General features: G+C 47.5%; 1 protein-coding gene across 1 annotated transcript in view; it reads right to left on the bottom strand.

Moving 5' to 3' along the window:
- Window positions 1-22702, bottom strand: part of LOC139759463 (echinoderm microtubule-associated protein-like CG42247) — a 270591-nt gene that overhangs the window by 26050 nt on the left and 221839 nt on the right. Inside the window, 2 exon segments of the mRNA XM_071681615.1 lie at window positions 641-790; window positions 5497-5650. Of these exon segments, the coding sequence (XP_071537716.1) occupies window positions 641-790; window positions 5497-5650 (304 nt within the window).

Here is a 22702-nt window from a genome sequence, read left to right as displayed (position 1 = left end):
GTGAGGCAGGGCACAGGGAGACTAGCAGGGGCACCACACAGGAACGGCGAGAGAGGCAGCAGTGCTACTGGAGGATATATTGTGGAGGAACTGGAAATAAGTGATACAGATGGTACGTCAGGAGGTGTTGCATGGCAAGATAGTCTATATTTTCTAACACAGAATATACAGGAATACATGATACATGAGAAATGTTGGGGGCATTTGTGTTAAAGTAGGACACGTGGGTCTGCAGGAAAAGGGAGAGGCTTGTGAATCTGGGAGTATAAGAATTGCATCAGGCGGGGGAACATGAGGAACAGCTGACGACCATGTAGTTAGGAGGAACCTGAGGAGAACTAGAAGAGTGATATGTGATAGTGAAGAAGAAATCATACGGGTTTTCACCAACTCACAGAAAGAAGGTAGATGACTTGCCAGGAACATCCAGTGAGCTTTTGCTCGAAATGAGAAAATGATTTGATGCAGGACTAAAGAAAGTGTGCCTTTGTGTTGAGGGGGTTAGACGATAGATTACTGTCTGAGACGCGTAGTGAACCTAATGCGTGAAGTAGGTGGAGGGATTATACAGAAGAGCTGCTGGTTGGTGCCAGTAGCTATCAAGAGGGAAGCTAGCAAGCCTCAAGTCTCTCTCCCTCACCACTGGATGTCCTCGGTGTGCTCCGTGTAGTGCCTCTGGACGTCGTCAGTGCGGTCCAGGATGACGGCGACGGCGGCCACGTAGTAGAGGAGCTCCCCGGAGGGCAGCACCCACAGGTTCCTCCGTGTGTCGCTGCCGCGGTACCCGTACCTGGTGGTCACCTTGTTAAGGAAAGCAACCGTTTGATGATGATGATGATGGTGATGTGGGGGGGGGGGGTGACCTAGGTAGCGCGGGAAGGTTGGTATGATTCAGGTAATGCGGGAAGGCTGGTATGGTCCAGGTGGTGTGGGGAGGTCTGTATGGTCCAGGTGGTGTGGGGAGGTTGGTATGGTCCAGGTGGTGTGGGGAGGTTGGTATGGTCCAGATGGTGTGGGGAGGTTGGTATGGTCCAGGTGGTGTGGGGAGGTTTGTATGGTCCAGGTGGTGTGGGGAGGTTGGTATGGTCCAGATGGTGTGGGGAGGCTGGTATGATCCAGGTGGTGTGGGGAGGTTGGTATGGTCCAGGTGGCGTGGGGAGGTTTGTATGGTCCAGGTGGTGTGGGGAGGTCTGTATGGTCCAGGTGGTGTGGGGAGGTTGGTATGGTCCAGGTGGTGTGGGGAGGTTGGTATGGTCCAGGTGGTGTGGGGAGGTCTGTATGGTCCAGGTGGTGTGGGGAGGTTGGTATGGTCCAGGTGGTGTGGGGAGGTCTGTATGGTCCAGGTGGTGTGGGGAGGTTGGTATGGTCCAGGTGGTGTGGGGAGGTTGGTATGGTCCAGATGGTGTGGGGAGGCTGGTATGGTCCAGGTGGTGTGGGGAGGTTGGTATGGTCCAGGTGGTGTGGGGAGGTTGGTATGATCCAGGTGGTGTGGGGAGGTTGGTATGGTCCAGATGGTGTGGGGAGATCGGTATGGTCCAGGTGGTGTGGGGAGGTTGGTATGGTCCAGGTGGCGTGGGGAGGTTGGTATGGTCCAGGTGGTGTGGGGAGGTTGGTATGGTCCAGGTGGCGTGGGGAGGTTGGTATGGTCCAGGTGGCGTGGGGAGGTTGGTATGGTCCAGGTGGCGTGGGGAGGTTGGTATGGTCCAGGTGGTGTGGGGAGGTTGGTATGGTCCAGGTGGTGTGGGGACGTTGGTATGGTCCAGGTGGTGTGGGGAGGTTGGTATGGTCCAGGTGGCGTGGGGAGGTTGGTATGGTCCAGGTGGTGTGGGGAGGTCTGTATGGTCCAGGTGGTGTGGGGAGGTTGGTATGGTCCAGGTGGTGTGGGGAGGTTGGTATGGTCCAGGTGGTGTGGGGAGGTCTGTATGGTCCAGGTGGTGTGGGGAGGTTGGTATGGTCCAGGTGGCGTGGGGAAGGTGGCAAGGGAAGGTCGATATCGTTCAAGTAGCCTGGGTTGCGTGGCGATGTTGAGGTGGCGCTGGGAGGATGGTGTGGTGTTGGCGTAGGTGTCGGGGAAACATTGGTGTGGTAGTGCCACCGTGAGGAGACTGGCAGGGTGTAAGCAGCGTACATAACGTAATGCAAGGATGATCTGCATTATCTCTGTTGCGCGGGGTGACTGATGGCCAGCGGAGGTGGGGAGGTCAGGGTGGCGTGCGGAGGATTACGGCTATGTCGTGCCCGGGTCAGGAGAGCCCGCACGAACCTCACCCCCGCCCAGCTCACACTAGTTCCGGCACGCTGTGAGGGACTGATTCACACTGTACGTCCGTGAGAGGAATGTCTCCCCAGAACAGCCTGACGACGCATGGAAATGTTGAGGACCCAGCAACATCCCTGGAAGCTTCTGATGAGGAACTTTGGTGTAAGTGGGGCAGGCAGTGTTTGCTTGCATGGAGAAGACAGAGCGTGTGCCAGGAACAATCCAATGATGCAATTTACCAAGTATTCACGCACACATGGGCCGGGGAGGAGAAGAAGCCACTGAATACATTACAAACTTGGACGTTTTAAGCGGGAGTCACGGTGGAAGAAGTTGGATTGACGAGGTGGACGTCATTATATACAATCACTCCAAACACCTAGCCAAGGGAATTAGATTAACTCAAGTAATGATACGAATTTCCAAAATCTTGACTTATACGATGATTTACTGCTCTCTAGAGAGGCATTTATGTGACCATCAGATGCAGTGCTCTGTGGATTAAGGCAAACACGACCCAGAGGCGTGCAAATACTTTGGCTGTTACACAAGAATTTAAACAGTAACATACCATTGGGTCCTACCGAGGCTCTGTCAGATACGGGAAGAGATCAAAAGCTCACTGATTTAGTCTGTAAATAGTAAAAAGATAGGCAGATTACTCATAGAGAAAACCTGGAAGCTTTTCGTGTGACTGAAGAGGTGGAAGTAATGTCAGTCGTTGATCTGTAGCTGAATACATATTGAGTCTGTTGTTGATCCTGTCTGTGGCACTGCTTACAACTACTGTAATTGGTAACTCATTCCACATGTTAACAATCCTGTTGAAGAGAAGTACTTCACCTTATTCGAGATAAAACGTTTGCTTACGTGTTGCTTTCCATAACTACGATTGAAATCAGGGGAATCTAACCTTAAGTAGCTTGTTAGATCTAGATTATAGAAGTCTTTGATATACTTGAGTCCCTGTATTGGATCACCTCCTAACCTTCTCATATCTAAGCTAAGTAGATCTAAGTCGTTTCGTCGGTTCTTATAAGATAAGTTTCTGAGTGTGGGAATCATCATGGTAGCTCGACTCCCTCCTTTTTTGTCTTATGTCAGTTTTTCAGGTTGGGGGACGACCGCAAGACATAACATTCCGAGGACGTGAAATATTACTTGGTTGACAAACGACTATGGAGGAAGAAACCAACATTTCTGGACTTAAACAAACTTACTTCCAAGAAAAAAGAAAGACCCAACTCCTTGAAAATCATGTTTACTTCATGTAATTAGTAAACAGGTACAATGGTAAACAAGATACGAGCTCTTATCTAACCAAGTAAATGATGAAGGATAAAGTTATGAGGACGTGGGAGAAATTCTTCTTTCTTCTCTCTGGTCTTCCTGTCCTCAACGACCTGGTGACCTCGGTCCATCAGGGTCGTCCATCACGGACACGTCAAGACGCTCTTGGTCCTCTCCTTCGACGACGTAAACACTTCCGTAGACACACCACATTGTTGCCGTGTGGCGAGGGGTTTAGAACGTACGTATACACGAGCCTAGACCCGGATGTTTAATGTTATGATATACGAAGATGGCTGAAGAGAAGATTTAAGATATTGATGTGATTATTCTTTCCCCACAATTTATTTCCCAGCATTTATCGTCTTCATTCTCAGCGCAGATGCTGTGCTTCCATCAGTGACTCATCACTAGTACAGTGTTGTAAGATCTAATCATGATAATGACCGCCTCTCTCGTGGGAAACAAAAAATTGTTTGATAAAGAGATAGTCATTGATCATTTTCATTGGTGAGAAAATGATCGGGTCATTAAGACATTCCTCAGCCCGCCCCTCACCTCCTGGCTTTTGAGCTCCCTCCCCCTCTTCTCCCCATCCCACCTCCCCTGCCCCTACCATTGATTCCCCCTCCTACATCCTCCCCTGCCTCCCTCCCTCCCTCCACGCCCCACGAGATCAAGAAGGGTTATGTGTCGTGACTTCAAGCATATCTTAGTGAGTCATAAATCAGGCTTGATGACTTTGCTGGCTGCGTGAGGTGGTGGCAGGCCAACATTCCTGACGGCCATGCACTGCCTCTGCTCAACCCTCTGGTCAGGTGTGTTGAGTATATATATATATATATATATATATATATATATATATATATATATATATATATATATATATATATCAGTATGGCGGCAGAAGTGGACTTTGAATTGCAAACTACCTCACTGTGTTATCCGTGTAGGGGGTTTACGTCAGGGTGGTCATTACCAGCAGAATGAGGGTAATAAGTGGGGTTCCTCGAGACTCAGAGTTTTGATTGTTACGAATTATGGTCCCTGGGAAGGACCAGGAAGAAAGGAATGGCTGAATATATTTACCATTGATGCCAACATTGCGATCGAAGTGACGATTAATCAAGGGTACTTAGTCGAGAGACCTGGCTAGAACGCGGCTCTGATCAGGCAGATGTATAGTGAAATTCATCCAAAACAAATGTGAAGAAAATGAGAAAGAATAAGAACGTCCGTGAACATCTAACTGCAAGACACATTGCTGGAAATGAGCTGGAAAAAAAATGGCTTTGAGAGTTGACATGATGCCGAACTTGTCACTAGAAAACCATACAAGCCGGATTGTGACACAAGATTAGTTTTGATATGAGGTGATGAAACTGTCCCCAAGTACATGACTAGCCAGATGTTCAGGGAAATAGATTTATATATATGTATACACGACTCATATTCAACCCGTGTTAGGGTATTCTGCAGTGGGTTGGTATCCTCGCTTGCGGGAACAAGAAAAACTACTGGAGGAAGTCCAGTGGAACGCAGCGAGGATGATGCCAGATTGATGTGAAATATGTGAGGTGGTGAGGAGGGAAAATCTGGTTCTACTCTCACTGGAGGAATGGAGGCTGAAGGCTAGAAGCTCTCGGGGCTTACAACAAGTGGTGTCAGGACAGACCAGTCCTCTGAAATTCAGTGGGACTTCAGAACCAGTGGACATAACGGATGGGAGTGTCAATAGGGGTGTGGGGACAGTGTCAACAGGGGTGTGGGGAGAGTGTCTGCAGGGGTGTGGGGAGAGTGTCAGCAGGGGTGTGGGGCGACAATTGGATATTAAGAAAGTAGTGGACATGTGGATGAAGGTAAGGAAAGATGGAGTCAGTATGGACAACGGAGGCAGGAGCAGCCTGACGGCCACCTACACACAGGTTATCGTACATGAAGGATACACCCAGTCGAGCGTGAGCCTGGCGCGGGGCGGGGCCGGCATGTACATGACGGGGTTCTTGGGCGCGTGCAGGACCCGCCGCTGGCCCTTGATGACCACCACCGCCGCCCGCCCGTCTGTCATCTCCTCCACAGCATCGCTCTCCTCCGGCGTCTCTGAGAAGAGAGGAAGAGGGAGAGGTTATGGCAGGCGACGTAAATGGAAGAGGTTTTTGAGGTTTATTTGTGAAGGAATGGCTGCTGGGGTTATGCTGGTGTGGGAGAGGTGGAGGGGTTTCCTCCGGTGTTATTAATAGAGAGGTAAAGCGGCATCTCTGAGGTGGAAGAACGAGAGATCATCTCGAGAGAGAGAGAGAGACGTTACACGAGTGTAATGGACAACAAAATGGTTTTCGGGATATCTCTCTCAAAAAAAAGAGAGATCGAAGTCTTTACTGGAATAACCTTTAAGGATGTGGAGTAGAGGTTCGAGTGGTGCTGCTGGGCAGAAGAAGGGACTGAAATGGAATCTCATGACGAGATGTTTGACTTAAGAGGAGAACTTGTGTCAAGGACGGCCAGAGTAACTTACGCAGAGGAGTTGAAATATGTTGCCGGAGTTGGGAGCACAAGAGGGATTTTTTTTATGTATTCATAGAACTGGCTCTTTGAAGGGACTGTGGGAGTATATTTAACTAGAGTTAGTCAGGAGGATTCTTATGATGGAGTGCACCAGGCTACAAGGGACACACGTGATGGAGTAGATCAGGCTTGTGATAACACGGGAGCTGTTGGTGCAGGAATATGACATGGTACGTATAACACAGGTGTGCATTATAGTTTCAGTCTTGATGTTATACCGTTATTATTTGCTGTGGAGATAATTCCGTGTCATTATGAAGGTGATGATGAAAGAAGAGAACCGAATTGATTTAGGGTTGTTGAGTTTCATGGAGAATCATGAAGTATGATGTAGAGTTACTGAGTTTGATGGAAAGTTGCTGAGTTTGATGTAGAGTTGCTGGGTATAATGCACAGTTGCTGGGATTTACGTATAGCTGATGAGTAATATGTAGAGTTCCTGGGTTTGATGTAGAGTTCCTGGGTTTGATGTTAAGCCCCTGGGATTGATGTAGAGTTGCTGAGTTTGATGTAGCGTTGTTGGGTTTGATACAGAGTTGTTGAATTTGATGTAGAGTTTCTGGATTTGATGCAGAGTTGCTGCGTTTGATGTAGCGTTGTTAGGTTTGATATGGAATTGCTAAGTTCGATGTAGAGTTGCTCATTTGATGTAGATTTGCTGGGTTTGACGAAAGGTTGCTGGCTATAATGGGGAGTTGTTGGGTTTGATGGAGTGTTGCTGGAACTGATGTAGAGTTTTGGGTTTGATGTAGAGTTAATGAGCTTGATGTAGAGGTACTGGGTGTGATGGAGAATTAGTGGACTTGTTATAGAGTTCCTGGGTTTGATGTAGCGTTGCTGGGTTTTATGTAGCGTTGCTGGCTTTGATACAGAGTTCCTGAGTTTGATGTAGAGTTTCTGGGTTTGATGTATACTTGATGGATTTGATGTAGAGTTGTCGGGTTTGATGGAGTATTGCCGGGTTTGATGTAGAGTTCCTGGGCATGACGTAGACTTAATGAGCTTGATGTAGAGTTACTAGTTTTGATGCTGAGTTATTGGGTTCTCATTTGGTATGAAAATTCTAACTCTGTGAACCTATTTAACCTCTGGATCGTGACAATGATATGGACCCGTCACCACAAAAGTACCATCTTTGACCACTGACAGTTGTGATGGCCAGGCCTGAGACCTGACCCATACTAGTCGTGTGGAAGGTCATGCCGGCGTATCAAAAGGTCGTACCGCCGTGCTTAGGGGTCGTACCGTCGTGCTCAAGAAATTAAGTAAGGGGAAATTATTACATATGGCAAACAGCAGACGAAAGCAGAAACGCCACACACATAGCATAGTGACAAGCAGAGCCACGGGCAGTGGAGTGCACAAGGCCAGGCAGTGAGGAAGGCCAGGGACAGTGAGCAGGCAGGATTGGAACTCAAATTTACAGCTCCAAGTTGTGAGAGGAAATGTTCACTCAACAATATATCTCATAGCAGGTGATATATATATATATATATATATATATATATATATATATATATATATATATATATATATTATATATATATATACCATTCATCTATGGAGAGAGCATTCCATTCGTCCATCATCCACTGCCACACAGACACATCCGCCTCTCCACTTTCATGACACTTGTCATCCTACCTCCCTCCTCTCGACTGCTCACGGATGTACCACAGGTTGGATTCTAGTCAAATGTGTATCAAAAGAGCCATACACTGTTGGTGAGATGGTACAACACAATTTTGAATCTGGCCACTCTTTACAAGCCTAGTATGGCCACCCTTGACATGCCTACTCTGGCCACCCTTGACAAGCCTACTCTGGCCACCCTTGACAAGCCTAGCCTGGCCACCCTTGACAAGCCTAGCCTGGCCACCCTTGACAAGCCTAGCCTGGCCACCCTTGACAAGCCTAGCCTGGCCACCCTTGACAAGCCTAGCCTGGCCACCCTTGACAAGCCTAGCCTGGCCACCCTTGACAAGCCTAGCCTGGCCACCCTTGACAAGCCTACTCTGGCCACCCTTGACAAGCCTACTCTGGCCACCCTTGACAAGCCTAGCCTGGCCACCCTTGACAAGCCTAGCCTGGCCACCCTTGACAAGCCTAGCCTGGCCACCCTTGACAAGCCTAGCCTGGCCACCCTTGACAAGCCTACTCTGGCCACCCTTGACAAGCCTACTCTGGCCACCCTTGACAAGCCTAGCCTGGCCACCCTTGACAAGCCTAGCCTGGCCACCCTTGACAAGCCTAGTATGGCCACCCTTGACATGCCTACTCTGGCCACCCTTGACAAGCCTACTCTGGCCACCCTTGACAAGCCTAGCCTGGCCACCCTTGACATGCCTACTCTGGCCACCCTTGACAAGCCTACTCTGGCCACCCTTGACAAAGCCTAACTTGGCCACCCTTGACAAGCCTAGCCTAACATGATTAGTCTAACAGCTTCAGGATTACTCGTAATGTTTTTAACCAACACACGAACTCCTCCTGCCTCGACCTGCGTAGTGCCTCACCAGAGAATGAGAATAATGTGTCCTAAACTATCGCGGGGTCAGAGATTGTCATCTGCAGGTTAGTATGGTGACTGCCAGCGTTAGACAGTGTGCGATAATGGATCATCCTTTGGGCCTGACTGGCGAGGAGAGAATGGTGAAATAAACGTAAAATCCCTATTTACTGAACGAAAATGCCGCCTCTTTGGTTTACGGATGATAAATTTTGTATTGTACTCCAATTAAGGTAAGGTAGAAACTTTTAACGTACAGAAAGAAAAAGGTTAAAAACAACAAAGAATAATTGGCTGGCCAATCAACACACACACAACATACATACTGTAGGTCGGGAATATATATATATATATATATATATATATATATATATATATATGTATATATCATACAAAGCTCCAACAGCCAGGATCGAACCTGGGACCCCTTGTGCAAGAGGCAGGCATGCTAACCGCTAGGCTAAGGGACTGTATAATAGGAAACAACTATTCGAAATACTAAGTACTCGAATACCCTTCGTCTCACAATGGTGAGCAACGGGGTCTATCGGTTGTTTCCGAACAGACCACATAGCCAGCTGATAGCGTTTTACCGAACCTGACTGTATATATATATATATATATATATATATATATATATATATATATATATATATATATATATATATATATTTATATATAGTTGGCCATGAGGATAGGTACGGCTACTCTGTTGTGTGTGGTAGGGTACCTCATGACGTGATATATATATCGTGAGCTGACGTCATGATCTTCCATGATAACAACACGGTGGATGAAGCAAAGAAAACGGTGACGAGGATTGATGGTGAGGAAATGATGAAAGGAAACACAGTAAGGGAAATGAAGCTGAAGTATAATGACAGAGAACAACAATACAAAAGGAATTCAAAGAGCAACAAACCACTGGGTCCCTTCGAGGCTGATTGTAATAGAGGAAGAGATATGAAATCATAGATCAGTGTGATGAGATTAAAAAAAAACATTGCATATATAACATAGAAAATTACTGTAAACAATTTTATGTAGCATAGGAGGCACAAGTATTGTCAGACGTGGATTTAAAGCGAAAAGTATATCGTCTATTCCGTGACGTATCTTTGGTACAACTTTCAACCACTCAAACTGGTAAATTATTCCATATATTAACAAATTTCTTGAAAAAGATACTTAGCCTCATTCGAGGTAAAACGTTTGCCCTTGAGCTTGTAACCGTTACTATGAGTGAGATCGGACGAATCTATCCCTAAGTAGCTCTAGATCGAGATTATTCAAGCCTTTGATCATTTTGAATGCGTGAATTAGATCATGTTTTCACCTTCTCATTCCTCAACTTTGTCATTCAGTCGGCTCTCATGGGATTTGTTTCTCAGCCCGGGAATCATCTTGCCAGCTCGCTTCTGTACTCTCTCCATTCTATTTACGACTTTCCTTAAGTAGGGTGACCAAAACGGATCCAGTATTGAAGATGGGGACGCATTACCGACATGTAAAGAGGAAAGGTAATTCGATTGCCATGTGAAATTTCCCTAGACTTAGATTCGATTGCCCCCACCCATAACTTCAGGAATTTTGTTTGCCCTTTTATCTGCTTCTGTTTAATGCTTACCTGGCTTCAGACCACCAGAGATTATTACATGCAAGTGTTTTTCCTCATTTACCTTTTGCAGAATTCATACTGTAGCTTGTGTCATTATATTTACAACCGATATGTAAAACTTTGCAGTTATCGATATCATTTGCCAGCTGTAAGCCAGTCCATCAGTTTGTCGTATGTTCGTTTGGAGCAGCAGACGTTCAGTTCCTGTTTTAGATTTATTTTCCAACTTAGTATCGTTTATGAATTTCGTATCTTTCAATGCAGCCCATTACCATTATCATTAATATGTATGAGAAAGAGAACCGGTCCCAAGACTGATCCTTGTGGCACTCCACTTGTAACGTCTAACCATTCTAAGGCTTGACCATTAATCACTATCTTTCTATACAGCCAGTCCACCGATTTTCTAACCACCGAAGCACAATACAACCCCATGTATACCATGTGACCTTTGATCTGGAACTTTCTCAAATGCTTTTAGAAAACCTAAAGGTATGGCATCATCTGTTTTACTTCCACCATACACATTGATTACATCATAAGAGAAATCAAGCAGCTTTCTCAGACATGAGCGATTTCGTCGAAGATCATGCTGAGAATGGTTTAGTAAGTGGTGGTCCTCTAAATGGTTGACATTCTGTCTCGAATGATGGTTTCCATTAGTTTACCAACTGCAGACGTTAAGCGAATTGGACGACAATTTTCGGGCGGTGCTTTAGTACCTCTCTTGAATATCGGTGTTGTATTAACAAACTTCCATTTATCTGGAACTATTCCTGTAGCAAGTGACTTATTGAAGAGAACAGTTAAAGGCTTAACTATCTCATTATTTGTCTCTTTCACAGGCCTCGGATACAATTTCTCAGGATCTGCCGTTTTATTTACTTTCATTCCGTTTAGTGTTGATAGTATATCTTCAACTCTTGTGTCAGTATTTCGCAAAACTTTTCCTTTCTTAGCGATAGGACTGGATTCAGAACGTGATTTGTGTCCTCAACTATAGATACAAATGAAAGAAAAAGAAAATGAAAAATAATAATGATAATCTAGAATTTTTGCCATGGCTTCGTGGTCTCCATTCGGGTGGTTCAGCCCACTGACAGCACGTCGACCCCTGTATACCACATCGTTTAAACTCTATTCCGTGCTCCTGTGCACGCCTTTCAACCTCCTGCATATATATATATATATATATATATATATATATATATATATATATATATATATATATATAGGTATGTGTGCACGTACATATGCATATATGTACAGGTGAACTTACCTCGTATGGTGGGAAACACTGCCTCCATCCACAGGTAAGGCACCAGAAACAATAATAATAATAAAAGTAATATGTACAGTAGTTTGATGTTATGGTCTGTCGAGCCGTCTGTATGGCTATGACTTTGTTAGTCTGTTCAGTTGTCTGTCATTTACTTGTGTCTGTCTGTTACCGCATGTTTTTGATAATGTTTAAAGAAAGATTCATGACTTATCCACATGCCAAAAAATAACTTTAGTTTATTGTAGTATGATCAAACTCATCATTACTATGGTTATCATCATTAACTTAATGGTCGTAATTATCAATAAAAGTAATATGTACAGTAGTTTGATGTTATGGTCTGTCGAGCCGTCTGTATGGCTATGACTTTGTTAGTCTGTTCAGTTGTCTGTCATTTACTTGTGTCTGTCTGTTACCGCACGTTTTTGATATTGTTTAAAGAAAGATTCATGACTTATCCACATGCCAAAAAATAACTTTAGTTTATTGTAGTATGATCAAACTCATCATTACTATGGTTATCATCATTAACTTAATGGTCGTAATTATCAATAGTTTTAATGAATGTTATCATTATTTTCACATCTTCATCAACAATAGTTCCATGTAGCAGTGAAGAAGAGGTGAGAAAAGTAACAATAGGCATGAGGGCGGGACAGTAGCAACAATAGTGAGGGCGGGACAGTAGCAACAATAGTGAGGGCGGGACAGTAGCAACAATAGTGAGGGCGGGACAGTAGCAACAATAGTGAGGGCGAGACAGTAGCAACAATAGTGAGGGCGGGACAGTAGCAACAATAGTGAGGGCGAGACAGTAGCAACAATAGTGAGGGCGAGACAGTAGCAACAATAGTGAGGGCGGGACAGTAGCAACAATAGTGAGGGCGAGACAGTAGCAACAATAGTGAGGGCGAGACAGTAGCAACAATAGTGAGGTCGGGACAGTAGCAACAATAGTGAGGGCGAGACAGTAGCAACAATAGTGAGGTCGGGACAGTAGCAACAATAGTGAGGGCGGGACAGTAGCAACAATAGTGAGGTCGGGACAGTAGCAACAATAGTGAGGGCGGGACAGTAGCAACAATAGTGAGGTCGGGACAGTAGCAACAATAGTGAGGGCGGGACAGTAGCAACAATAGTGAGGTCGGGACAGTAGCAACAATAGTGAGGTCGGGACAGTAGCAACAATAGTGAGGGCGGGACAGTAGCAACAATAGTGAGGTCGGGACAGTAGCAACAATAGTGAGGGCGGGACAGTAGCAACAATAGTGAGGGCGGGACAATAGCAACAATAGTGAGGGCGGGACAGTAGCAACAATAGTGAGGGCGGGACAATAGCAACAATAGTGAGGGCGGGACAATAGCAACAATAGTGAGGGCGGGACAGTAGCAACAATAGTGAGGGCGGGACAGTAGCAACAATAGTGAGGGCGGGACAGTAGCAGCAGAAGTGAAGGGAGGATACTGTCAGCAGTGGTCAGTGTCACAGCGGATCTCAGAGTTTCCATGTTAAGGGGTAAGTTTATGGTGGTTCTTGGAACCCTCTTCAGTGGTGATAACAGAAGACATAGTTACGGCAATAGTACCAGTACTAGTATCATAAGTAGTAGTAATTGTTGTTGTAGCAGTAGTAGTGGTGATAGAAGTGGCATTAGCAGCAGTAGTAGTAGAAGTAACAACAGTAGTAGTAGTAGTAGTAGTAGTAGTAGTCTTGATATAGTTGTGGATGGATGAGTAGCAGAAACAGAAGCAGGAGCTATATTGACACCAGTGGTAAGGAAGTGCATATTGTAGCGGTACTGTTGTGGTATACATGTTGCACATATCAGGTATACATGTTGCACATATCAGGTATACATGTTGCACATATCAGGAGCACCTGTACCGTTGCTATGACAAAGTGGACTCGGTATAGCAACAGCAGCCATAAAGGCAGTAGCAGCAGCAGCAATAGATAAGGCAGAGATGATAGCAGTAACAGAGGCTGCGAACAGAGCTATCGTACCAGATGTATAAGGAACTGTAACAGTGGCGTTACCAACTGTAACAAGTATGTTCGTAACGGGTTTTCCTAATGATACCAACTTTGCCAATGAGGGCGTTAGTCTAACTGTTAAGTAAAGATAAAAAGACTGCATGAAGAACCACCTGGACAATACGACAACCCTACCAACAGCTACAGGGTTCCCCTCAGCTTCAAATTACGTCTTGATGATTATAATGTTGACTCCAACACACGACATCTGACGTCCTCAAGCACATCTTCCCCACCGTCAAGATCTCACTCTAGACCAGAGATATCTTTACTGTAGACCAGAGATATCTTTACTGTAGACCAGAGATATCTTTACTGTAGACCAGAGATATCTTTACTGTAGACCAGAAATGTCTTTACTGTAGACCAGAGATATCTTTACTGTAGACCAGAGATATCTTCACTGTAGACCAGAGATATCTTCACTGTAGACCAGAGGTATCTTTACTGTAGACCAGAGGTATCTTTACTGTAGACCAGAGGTATCTTTACTGTAGACCAGAGGTATCTTTACTGTAGACCAGAGGTATCCTAAGCCTGGGTGAGAAGTTGGTGCAGGACCCGGATTGAGGAAGGTCTGGTAATGTCCTGAGGGAACGATGGCGAGTGTTCCTCGTACCTTCTGATTATGGCGCAGGTAAGCCCTGGTTCCTGGTAGCACTACGCCCCTGAGTGTGCTCGGTCAAGGCATTCTGGTGGAGGAGGCATTCCTGGCCTCCACGACCGGAGATTTAAGCTGTGGGAGGCACGCTCTTGAGGGAGCCGATGTGTCGCGCCCCCACGGTTGAGGATCTGCTGCGGAAAAATTTGGCCTTCGGGAGTTGTTGACATTTGTTGAACACGCTCAGGGGCTACGTGGCGATGAACGTCCAGGGTGTGTGAGTGGTACAATGAGACTCATTACATGACCGAGCGCTAATGATGATTGATTATACCTCCCCCTCTCCATGTAACCCCCTCACAACACACCCCCAAAACCCACCATGAGGCCCCTTCTACCCTCCTTATTCTCCCTCCTCCTGCGCTCCCCACACACACACACACACACACACACACACACACACACACACACACACACTAGCAGACCCCACCGTCACGAGCGAGTCTTCAGGACTGTAATTGACATAAGGATAATCACCCAGATGACCGATCATTGTGACCACTGAGTAATGCCGGAGAGGCAAGTTCAAACTGAAGGTCGCAGGGAGGGAGTGCGGGCCATAGCCAGCCCAGTGAGAGGTCAGAATTACGTCCACGTCATAAGGACTATCGACCATCGTCGCTCACACGAGGATACCACTGTCTTCTTCAGTTGGCGGCGTAGATCCACCTGTGCGTCACAGGGGAAGTTTGCGTATGACAGGAAGTGTGATGAGCGGGTCGCCCGCACGAGTCCTGGTTGCTCGTCTGAAAATACAGTTCGCGACGCTGGGAGTGAAGGTCGAGTCCGGTAACATTACTTATTGTCGTCCACATATGATCATGATCAGTTCCGTGTTGTGTTTATCCCTTTTTAACAAAGTAATGTGAAATAGTGTTGATCTGAAGGCAGTAAAGATCATTACAATAGCGTACACCCTTGCACAACCTTCTTCTTAGGTCGGGACGTGAGGCTGTACTGGTCAGGAGGTGAGGCTGTACTGGTCAGGAGGTGAGGATGTGTTGGTCAGGAGGTGAAGATGTACTGGTCAGGAGGTGAGGCTGTACGGGTCAGGAGGTGAGGATGTGTTGGTCAGGAGGTGAGGATGTACTGGTCAGGAGGTGAGGCTGTACGGGTCAGGAGGTGAGGATGTGTTGATCAGGAGGTGAGGATGTACTGGTCAGGAGGTGATGCTGTACGGGTCAGGAGGTGAGGATGTGTTGGTCAGGAGGTGAGGATGTACTGGTCAGGAGGTGAGGATGTGTTGGTCAGGAGGTGAGGATGTGTTGGTCAGGAGGTGAGGATGTGTTGGTCAGGAGGTGAGGATATGTTGGTCAGGAGGTGAGGATGTGTTGGTCAGAAGGTGAGGATGTGTTGGTCAGGAGGTGAGGATGTGTTGGTCAGGAGGTGAGGATGTGTTGGTCAGGAGGTGAGGATGTGTTGGTCAGGAGGTGAGGCTGTACGGGTCAGGAGGTGAGGCTGTACGGGTCATGAGGTGAGGATGTATTGGTCAGGAGGTGAGGATGTCCTGGTCAGGAGGTGAGGATGTATTGGTCAGGAGGTGAGGATGTGTTGGTCAGGAGGTGAGGATGTACTGGTCAGGAGGTGAGGATGTATTGGTCAGGAGGTGAGGATGTATTGGTCAGGAGGTGAGGATGTGTTGGTCAGGAGGTGAGGATGTACTGGTCAGGAGGTGAGGATGTACGGGTCATGAGGTGAGGATGTGTTGGTCAGGAGGTGAGGATGTACTGGTCAGGAGGTGAGGATGTACTGGTCAGGAGGTGAGGATGTATTGGTCAGCAGGTGAGGATGTATTGGTCAGGAGGTGAGGATGTGTTGGTCAGGAGGTGAGGATGTACTGGTCAGGAGGTGAGGCTGTACGGGTCATGAGGTGAGGATGTGTTGGTCAGGAGGTGAGGATGTACTGGTCAGGAGGTGAGGATGTATTGGTCAGGAGGTGAGGCTGTACGGGTCAGGAGGTGAGGATGTGTTGGTCAGGAGGTGAGGATGTATTGGTCAGGAGGTGAGGCTGTACGGGTCAGGAGGTGAGGATGTGTTGGTCAGGAGGTGAGGATGTGTTGGTCAGGAGGTGAGGATGTGTTGGTCAGGGGGTGAGGATGTATTGGTCAGGAGGTGAGGCTGTACGGGTCAGGAGGTGAGGATGTGTTGGTCAGGAGGTGAGGATGTGTTGGTCGGGACGTGGGGATGTATCGGTCAGGTCGCTGGGATGTGATACTCGGGACACAAGGATATACTGGCCAGGACGTAAACATCTATTGATCCAGCTGGACTTTGGGATGTATTGGTCGGGAGTTGAAGATGTGCATCCTATAAGATGATGACGTTCCTTTGACGTCAGAGATGTCAGGCGTTTGCTTGAACGCATCCCTGACGTCATCGGTTCAGTAGATGGATCAGTGGACTGCCTGTGTATGTTGGACATGGTTGTACACCGGACGATGGACGAACGCGATGATGGAATGTATTCATTTACGAACGTTGTACTTTAATAATTATCCAAACATTGATTTCAATAATTCAGTTTTAAGGTATGTGTCTCAGACGTTGTACTTTAATAATTATCCAAACATTGATTTCAATAATTCAGTTTTAAGGTATGTGTCTCAGACGTTGTACTATAATAATTATCCAAACATTGATTTCAATAATTCAGTTTTAAGGTATGTGTCTCAGACGTTGTACTATAATAATTATCCAAACATTGATTTCAATAATTCAGTTTTAAGGTATGTGTCTCAGACGTTGTACTATAATGATTATCCAAACATTGATTTCAATAATTCAGTTTTAAGGTTCATTTTCTGGCAAGATGGTTGTTCTGACGCGCCTGAGGTGGGTGGATGTGCCTCAACCTAACATGGGTGGAATTGGCTGTGAGGAGCCAGGTATCCATGACGAGCCAGGTATCCATGACGAGCCAGGTATCCATGACGAGCCAGGTATCCATGACGAGCCAGGTATCCATGAGGAGCCAGGTATCCATGACGAGCCAGCTGTCCATGAGGAGCCAGGTATCCATGAGGAGCCAGGTATCCATGACGAGCCAGGTATCCATGACGAGCCAGCTGTCCATGAGGAGCCAGGTATCCATGACGAGCCAGGTATCCATGACGAGCCAGGTATCCATGAGGAGCCAGGTATCCATGACGAGCCAGGTATCCATGAGGAACCAGGTATTCATGAGGAACCAGGTATCCATGACGAGCCAGGTATCCATGACGAGCCAGGTATCCATGACGAGCCAGGTATCCATGAGGAACCAGGTATTCATGAGGAACCAGGTATCCATGACGAGCCAGGTATCCATGAGGAGCCAGGTATCCATGACGAGCCAGGTATCCATGACGAGCCAGGTATCCATGACGAGCCAGGTATCCATGACGAGCCAGCTGTCCATGAGGAGCCAGGTATCCATGACGAGCCAGGTATCCATGACGAGCCAGGTATCCATGACGAGCCAGCTGTCCATGAGGAACCAGGTATCCATGAGGAACCAGGTATCCATGACGAGCCAGGTATCCATGAGGAGCCAGGTATCCATGACGAGCCAGGTCTCCATGACGAGCCAGGTATCCATGACGAGCCAGGTCTCCATGACGAGCCAGCTGTCCATGACGAGCCAGGTATCCATGACGAGCCAGGTCTCCATGACGAGCCAGGTATCCATGACGAGCCAGGTATCCATGACGAGCCAGCTGTCCATGAGGAGCCAGGTATCCATGACGAGCCAGCTGTCCATGAGGAGCCAGGTATCCATGACGAGCCAGGTATCCATGACGAGCCAGGTATCCATGACGAGCCAGCTGTCCATGAGGAGCCAGGTATCCATGACGAGCCAGGTATCCATGACGAGCCAGGTCTCCATGACGAGCCAGGTATCCATGACGAGCCAGGTATCCATGAGGAGCCAGGTATCCATGACGAGCCAGGTCTCCATGACGAGCCAGGTATCCATGACGAGCCAGGTCTCCATGACGAGCCAGGTATCCATGACGAGCCAGGTATCCATGACGAGCCAGGTATCCATGACGAGCCAGGTCTCCTTGACGAGCCAGGTATCCATGACGAGCCAGGTATCCATGACGAGCCAGGTATCCATGACGAGCCAGGTATCCATGAGGAGCCAGGTATCCATGACGAGCCAGGTATCTTGAGGGCGACGTAACTGACTTCCTGGTGAAGGACCTGACTTCCTACGTGTTGCTGAGTACGTGTGACGTGCTGACCGTTCCTTGTCATGTGTCATGCACGACCCTGGAGTGCTGACCACTCCTTGTCATGTGTCATGCACGACCCTGGAGTGCTGACCACTCCTTGTCATGTGTCATGCACGACCCTGGAGTGCTGACCGTTTCTTGTCATGTGTCATGCACGACCCTGGAGTGATGACCACTCCTTGTCATGTGTCATGCACGACCCTGGAGTGCTGACCGTTTCTTGTCATGTGTCATGCACGACCCTGGAGTGCTGACCGTTCCTTGTCGTGTGTCATGCACGACCCTGGAGTGCTGACCGCTCCTTGTCATGTGTCATGCACGACCCTGGAGTGCTGACCGCTCCTTGTCATGTCATGCACGACCCTGGAGTGCTGACCGCTCCTCGTCATGTGTCATGCACGACCCTGGAGTGCTGACCGCTCCTCGTCATGTGTCATGCACGACCCTGGAGTGCTGACCACTCCTTGTCATGTGTCATGCACGACCCTGGAGTGCTGACCGCTCCTTGTCATGTGTCATGCACGACCCTGGAGTGCTGACCGCTCCTTGTCATGTGTCATGCACGACCCTGGAGTGCTGACCGCTCCTTGTCATGTGTCATGCACGACCCTGGAGTGCTGACCGTTCCTCGTCATGTGTCATGCACGACCCGGAGTGCTGACCACTCCTCGTCATGTGTCATGCACGACCCTGGAGTGCTGACCGCTCCTTGTCATGTGTCATGCACGACCCTGAAGTGCTGACCGTTCCTCGTCATGTGTCATGCACGACCCTGGAGTGCTGACCGCTCCTTGTCATGTGTCATGCACGACCCTGGAGTGCTGACCGCTCCTTGTCATGTGTCATGCACGACCCTGGAGTGCTGACCGCTCCTCGTCATGTGTCATGCACGACCCGGAGTGCTGACCGCTCCTTGTCATGTGTCATGCACGACCCGGAGTGCTGACACCGTCCTCCTGCTGGGGGGGTGACCTTAAGTCAACCCTGTGTCCGGATGGCTGGCATGACATGGAAGAGATTGGCTGTGTGACACAGAACAAAAAAACCTATTGGATTTCATGGAACATGGAGCCCCCCTTCCCCCCCTCCCCCCTGATGTACGGGTAGGGAGGGGTGTCCAATGCTGGCTGACACTAAGCTGACACAGCTTTTCACGTGAGAGTCGCCGCCGTCAGCGACCGTGGAACGCTGTCAGCTCTGTATATATATGGCCGTCAGTCCCCACCTCCTCTTTTCCTCCACCCTTCACAGGGAACCTCCATGTTTCATCGCATCTCTGGGTCGCAGATCCTCCTCCACCTCCTCCTCCTCACGCCATCGTGGTCACCTCCGTCAGTAGCAGAGCGGCGTCGGACGTGGGAGACCCTGTTATGTAAACACAGTAAGCGGCGGCAGCGCCTGCACATACGCCCTTTGGTACTCCTGACCAGAGGGTTGTGGCAACACCTGACTGGTCGATATGATGACGTTTTTGGTAAGACAATGATTGGTCGATACGACCTGTGACATCATCGGTAGAAACGTGATTGGTCGATACGAAGATGATGATGATGTCATCGGTACAAAAGCAATTGGCAGACACGATGGTGACGTAATCGGTAGAAAAGCGATTGGTCGATACGATGGAGACTTCATCAGTAGCAAAGTGATTGGTCGATATGAAGGCGATGTCATCGGTAGGACATTGTGATTGGTCGATACGATGGTGATGTCATCCGTACGAGCAAAGGATTGGTCGGCTTAGGTAAACAGTGACATACTGTTATCATTTGCTTCTTGAAAACATGAATTTCAGAGTTCAGGATAATCTTATCCCAGTGATGTATGGACTGGTCGTGATGGTTCATCATCAGTAGACCATCCTGTGTATAATACTGGTCATGATGGTTCATCATCAGTAGACCATCCTGTGTATAATACTGGTCGTGATGGTTCATCATCAGTAGACCATCCTGTGTATAATACTGGTCATGATGGTTCATCATCAGTAGACCATCCTGTGTATAATACTGGTCGTGGTTCATCATCAGTAGACCATCCTGTGTATAATACTGGTCGTGATGGTTCATCATCAGTAGACCATCCTGTGTATAATACTGGTCGTGATGGTTCATCATCAGTAGACCATCCTGTGTATAATACTGGTCGTGATGGTTCATGAGCGTAGAGTAACAACTTACTAATATATAATTTCTTTATCGTATTTGACTTTTGATTTTTCAGATCTCAAAATACAGAGTTCCAAATTCTGCTTAGATCCAGGTTAGCATTAGGGGTGTTGTGTGTGGGGCAGGTCAGCACAAGGGGTGTTGTGTGTGGGGCAGGTCAGCACAAGGGGTGTTGTGTGTGGGGCAGGTCAGTGCGTCAGCATATATCAGTATTGTGCGTTGTGGCAGGTCAGTATCATCAGTGTTGTGCGTTGTTGTAGGTCAGAAGTGTTGTGTGTTGTAGGTCATCAATGTTGTGTGTTGTTGTAAGTCAGCATCATCAATGTTGTGTGTTGTTGTAAGTCAGCATCATCAATGTTGTGTGTTGTAGGTCAGCATGTCGGCATCATCATCATTGTTGTGTGTTGTTGTAGGTCAGCAGGTCAGCATCATCAGTGTTGTATGTTGATGTATGTCAGCATGTCGGCATCATCATCATTGTTGTGTGTTGTTGTAGGTCAGCATGTCGGCATCATCATCATTGTTGTGTGTTGTTGTAGGTCAGCATGTCGGCATCATCATCATTGTTGTGTGTTGTTGTAGGTCAGCATGTCGGCATCATCAGTGTTGTGTGTTATTGTAGGTCAGCAGGTCAGCATCATCAGTGTTGTGTGTTATTGTAGGTCAGCAGGTCAGCATCATCAGTGTTGTGTGTTGTTGTAGGTCAGCATGTCGGCATCATCGGTGTTGTGTGTTGTTGTAGGTCAGCAGGTCAGCATCATCAGTGTTGTGTGTTGTAGTGGGTCAGTATCATCAGTGTTGTGTGGGAGGCAGGTCAGCTGGTCATTGTCATCAGTGTTGTGTGCTGTGGCAGGTCAGTGTCATCAGTGATGAATGGGATCAGGTCATGAGCTCGGCCCACACCCAGCCCAGGTGTTCATCCTCCCCTCGGGGCTGGTCGCTAAATGGGCACCTGGCTTACGCTTGGTTGTGTGTCCGTGTGCATACACACACACACACACAAGGGAGGCAGGGCATGATGCATCGATACGAGGTTACGAACGGGGCAACACTAGCGTGGAACTCCCTCCCCGTAACACACACACACACACACACACACACACACACACACACACACACACAGCTAAGTTAGGCAATAATTTTGAGTGATTTTTAGGCTGGGCATCCATTAGTAGGATCAGGGATCAGGAAGAAGGAGTCCTTCCTTTTCCTACCACACTAATGTGTGTGTTTTGGGTCGCTTCCACTGTCACAGACAGCCTCGAAAGGACCCAGTGGTTTGTTGCCGTTTTCATTCCTTTGTATTTCTTTGTAACTGTATTTGTAGTACAAGTGATGGAGGTACAATCAATGGAGATTTAAAGGATGGATCCTCTGACACCGTAGCGCTAGGAACTTGTGTTTGTTTTATGGAGGAACTGGAAGAAGAAATACAGAGACTGCCAGTTGAAATTGATTGCCATTAAACGTGTCATCAGTTGGGAAAAGATAGCAAGGACCGAAAAAATAGAGGACATGAACATTGAACCAGTCAACGGTGGGACGATGTATGTATGTAACCAGAGGAGGAATGGTACGTGTAGATGGCCAGAAAGGGGGTCACAATAGGATGTCCCAGCGAGCGTTCCACGAAAGGAAATGTACATAACTCTGTATGAAACAATGATAACAATGGACTGGGAGAGGGAGAGGTATGGGAGTATAAGGAATGATGCAATGGAACAGAGACGCGGGAGGACTGGAACGGACCCGACACAGAGAGTTAAGTGAAGCTGTACAGAGAATGATGTCATCTTCTGAAGACAGGATAACAATCAGGGAAGTTTATGGAGGGTTTAAAAAAAAGGGCGGAGTACTGAGGATCAGTTTTCTGTTGGCAAGAAATATATGGAGATCTTAGAGAAAACCAGAGATACGCAGATTGGCGAACCAGCACTAAGAGGATCAGGCAAAGATGCGGGCGACACCAGAATTAGAGGGATTTGTGGACGGCAAGAAGACTGCACAACCCAGACAAAGAAGAAAAGTCTGGAGAAGGAAGGAATGTTGATTAAAGACTCCTTCAGACATGCCGAGCACAGTTACTGTGGTAAGAGT

The sequence above is a fragment of the Panulirus ornatus genome, chromosome 3, assembly GCF_036320965.1.
Source record: "Panulirus ornatus isolate Po-2019 chromosome 3, ASM3632096v1, whole genome shotgun sequence".
NCBI lineage: Eukaryota > Metazoa > Arthropoda > Malacostraca > Decapoda > Palinuridae > Panulirus > Panulirus ornatus.
The sequence above is the reverse complement of the archived record's forward strand: the minus strand, read 5'-3'. Positions and strand labels throughout refer to the sequence as shown.